General features: G+C 50.9%; 1 protein-coding gene across 1 annotated transcript in view; it reads right to left on the bottom strand.

The window, feature by feature from the left end:
• Nucleotides 1-461, bottom strand: part of KCTD14 (potassium channel tetramerization domain containing 14) — an 11801-nt gene extending 11340 nt beyond the window's left edge. The window contains exon 1 of the mRNA XM_006772518.2: nt 313-461. Coding sequence (XP_006772581.1) covers nt 313-378 — 66 coding nt within the window. The 5' untranslated portion in view covers nt 379-461. The remainder of the gene's footprint in view (nt 1-312) is intronic.
• Nucleotides 462-4311: the final 3850 nt, after the last annotated feature.

Here is a 4311-nt window from a genome sequence, read left to right on the forward strand (position 1 = left end):
ACCAGCCAGGCAGAGAGGACACACAAAAAGCAGGTAAAACAAAGAGAAGAGAAGGAGACAAAGCAAAGCAGCCAAGCGGGAAAGAGGGCAAAGAAGAGAGCCTGCACAGAGCCAGAATGGGAAGGAGACCGCGGGGTGGGGGGAGAGGCGGGGAGAGAAAAGCGGGAGGAGCAGTCAGGAGAAGAGCGCGCCCAGCTAGAGGTGGAGATGGCGCTCCAGGAGCCTGGGCAGCGCAGACGGAGCGGGGGTCTGGACTGCGGACCCCAGAAGGAGTGAAAGAAGGGACAGGCACACCTCAGGCTGAGCACTCACGTTTGGCTGGTCCCCGAGAGGCACGCAGGGGGGCAGCAGGGAGCGGGACGTCGAGGTCAGGCTCATTATCCCGGCTTTGCAAGCAGCTGGCAATGCGCAGCCCGGCCGCCGCTCCTGCAACCGGCCCAGCCCGCCACCTGCGAGGTACCTGTAGCTGGCGGAAATGCACCCGCTCCCCGCCCTGGGGTGGGGGAGGCTGGCCCCAGGGTGTGGTTAAAACCCCGGGTTGGCCTGGACTCGGGCCTGGCTTGCGGTGAGACCTTAGGTTTGTCATTGCCCGGTCTCTCACCGAGGTGTTACCCGACAGCCAAATGGGAGAGGCAGCGGGAACTGACATTGAAAGCAGGAGACCTTCAACTCACTACAGTTCTAGGGGGTGAAGGACCACCAACACCCATTTTACAGATGGGAAGAGTGAGGCTCCCAGGAGATAGGGTGGCCAGTGTCCACCTGAGATCAGCTGCTAAAAGTGCAAAGCATGACCTTGGAAGGGAAGAACTAAGATACCTGTTGAGTGGGTTATTTTGCTTGTTAAAACGGTGACAATTACTAAAGGAAACCGCAACTAAAATGGAGTCCCTACCGCCTGTAGGGGGAGCTCTCAAGCTTTATTACTCATGATCAATTACTCCCAAACTGGGAGCAATGGATACCTTGCGTCTCCAGCTGGAAGATGTTTTCTAGTTTATTAGCCCAGTAAGGGGAAGGGAGGTTTTCTCCTTGCCTGGCAATAGCTCGGCCAATGAGAGTCTGTCACAACTTAGCCAATGAAAAGCCACTACGTCTTGAACTCCCAGTTCCCTCCAAGGGACTCCTTGTAACACCCTCCTCACTGCCCCCTTTTCTCTATAAAAGTGTGCACTCAAAGGCGAAAGCTGTGGGAACTTCTCTGTCTCATTCTGGGCGGGAAACAATCTTCCCTGGAAATGTCTGGCTATAGGCTAAGTTCAAATAGGTCTGGGGGCAAAGTATCCACTTTTTTTTGCCAGATACCTGGGGCATAGGGAGGAACAAGCAGAAAGCAGTCCCATTCCTCAGAGTCTAGTAACTGTGCAAAGCACTTTGCATACAAGCTCTAACTCAATTCTCATAGCTATCCAATGAAGACTGTATTAAATCCCCATTTTACAGGTAAAGAAACGAAGGCTTAAGAAGATGACGTAAGTTGCTTAAGACCACCATGTATTAAGTGATGATGTCAGCATTTGAACTCAGGTCCGATTTACTCTGAAGCTTGTGGTCTTAGTTATTGTATAAATTAGTTTTCAAATGCCTCCAGCCTTCTTTTCCTTAATGACCCGTTCATTTTTTAAAAATGTAGAGATGACCTATTCCATTCAAGCCTCCTCTGAAGCAGATGAATACCGCATAGTCCCTGCCCTCAAGGAGCTCACAGGGGAGAGAGGGAAACGGATGACTTAGATGTGTAGGAAAGAAGACTCAAAGGTAGGCAGAGTCGGCTTTTTTGTGGATGTGTGTTGGAGGTTGTCAGGGAAGGTTGCCTAAGGGGTGTGATGGCTGCTGCTGCAGAGAAGATCTGTGCAGTGTTTGAAGGCTGAGTTACCAACCTGAGAACGCTAACCACTGGTCATTACAGGACCAGAGCTCAGGAATGTCCTTCCATCTGATTTAGGTGTGGCCTCATTCTCAACGTGTCTGTGAGCTTTAGCTCTAAGATTAAAATACTGGGATTAAGACAGCCAAACTGCTGGGGGAGATTTGAGTTGCCATGACAACAGATCCTACCAGGGGACAGTCTGCTGGCTGGAGGGGAGAAGGGAAAGGAGAGGATGCCCTCTGACTCCCTTTCTCCCACACACCTCACGGTCCCTTGGCAAGGTTCTTTGGTGAACCCTGAGGTCCCGCTGGGCAGCTGATAGTTAAATACAAAGTTGCAGACTTTAACCCTTGAATGGACCGATGTGTTCTCATCACTCCTGCACCACTGAAAGCTCACCGGTGCTCTTAATGTCCCCACATTACAGGCGAGCGAAGAAGGGTGACACAGCTAGGAAGTGATGACGTTGGAGCTGGACTAATCCACATCAGTCTGACTACAGTGTACATGGATGCCCTATCTCGACCCCTCCCAACATCCAGTTCACATGGATGCCCTATCTCGACCCCTCCCAACATCCAGTTCCACTGATGCCAATAACTAGCTATGTGCCTGGGGCAGCTCACTTCCTTCTCGGGGCCTGAACTTGTTGTCTATGAAATAGAGAGGCAAAACGGATGAAGAGAACTCTAAGTCTCTCCAGCTCTGAGTCTAATGAATCCACTCACTTCAAATGTCATTTCTGAAGCTCATTTCCAGATGCTTCACAAAGTAGCTAGCTTCCTGTCCTGACACCCTCAGCCCCCATTTCTTTATTTATCAAAGAAGACCTTGGCCCTGTTCCCAAGCTTCTTAATTCTGTCCCTCTTCCCCTCCTTTTTAACGAACACTTCCAGGCTCTTTGGAAATCCCAGACCTCAGCCTCATCCATAAGCACTACAGTACGTGTATCTAGCAGATAAGGACTGCTTTTCCACCCTTCTTCTGGGCCATCTGCCCTTCCTTGTGGCACCTCTTCCCCAACCTTTTCTAAAAGTCACCCTGCCAAAGCATTCCTGAGTGGGAAAGTCTGTCCCAGGCCCCGTGTGCATGGGCAGGGGTCACATGGTCTTTAGGAGCCCCTGCTGGGGGCTAGGCCAGTACTGGCCATGGGGGACACAGGGATGAATGGAACATGCCCAGCTCTCACTCAGTTCCAGTCAAAAGGGTCCTTACACATCTGCAACCCCCACCTCCCACACACACCAAACATCATACATTTTCTTAGGTCACCCTTATTGGAGCCAGTGGAGGGACATCTCCATTCTCATGTACCCCAAACCCCTCAAGATCTCTCCCCAATCCACAACCCTGACCTTTCCTATTGTTTCCTATCTCAGTTGTCTGAGCCCAAAACTCCAGCAGTAATCTTACACTCTGCTTCTAATCTCAACCCCTCCTCCACCCCCCCAAACACACAAATAATCAGTGACCAAATCCTGGTGATTCTAAATCTTTGGTCAGTTCCATGGCACCCTGACCCCCTCAAATGCCCTCCCCCAACCCAGTCTCTACTCTGAAAACAGAGTAGTTTTTCTTAAGTGCAAATCTGATCTGTCTCCTCCTGCATTAAACATTTCAGTGACCCTACATTCCCTTCCCGATAAACTCTAGACTCCTTAACAAGGTCTACTAGACCCTTTGCAGGGCTGGCAATAGGCCAGAGGAACTGCTTGCTACTTCCCAAACCCCGCCCAACCAGAGCAAACTGGGCCCCCTTGCCAGCAGGATCCACTCATTCCCCACACTCCCTTCACTCAGTACACTCATCCTTCAAGTTAATTCCTCCAGGAATCTTTCTAGACAGGTTGTCTTCTTGTGATCCCAGAGGGCCCTGTACTTCCAGTCTGGTAATGACCTATCTTGTAATTCCCTTTATCATCTGTATCCCCATTAGACTGTGAGGTTCCTAATGGAAGACAATCCCTGATTCATCTTTATAGCACCAGTACCTACTCCAGGGCTCCTCATACCGGGATGCTCTATAAATGTCTATTGAATTGAAGGGAGTTTACCACAGCACGGATTTATAGGAGCAGCTGGTATTCTGATAAAGGCCAATTTTGCCCTACCTGGCATCATGCACATGCTGGCTCCATCCCCTGTCCGGTAATTCATTCAGACACTTACTGAGCACCTAGGGCAGCCCTGCCACTGAGCAGGTGACTTTGTCAACAGCCAACAACAATGACGTTAACATCACCAGATGGGAAAGAGCCAGTCTCCCCACCCCTGGATCTGCTTTCCCTTCCCATAAACCTTCAGATGGCACCTCGCCCAGGAGAGATTGGAATGCCCTGCTCCTAGAGCGCCTGGGCCTTTTCCAGATCCTCCCCAAACTCTCCTTACCCACGCCCTGGGAGTGGGCAAATGGACTAAGTATCCAGCCAGAGGGCAGGAGA

Source organism: Myotis davidii, unplaced genomic scaffold (genome assembly GCF_000327345.1).
Source record: "Myotis davidii unplaced genomic scaffold, ASM32734v1 scaffold646, whole genome shotgun sequence".
Lineage (NCBI taxonomy): Eukaryota > Metazoa > Chordata > Mammalia > Chiroptera > Vespertilionidae > Myotis > Myotis davidii.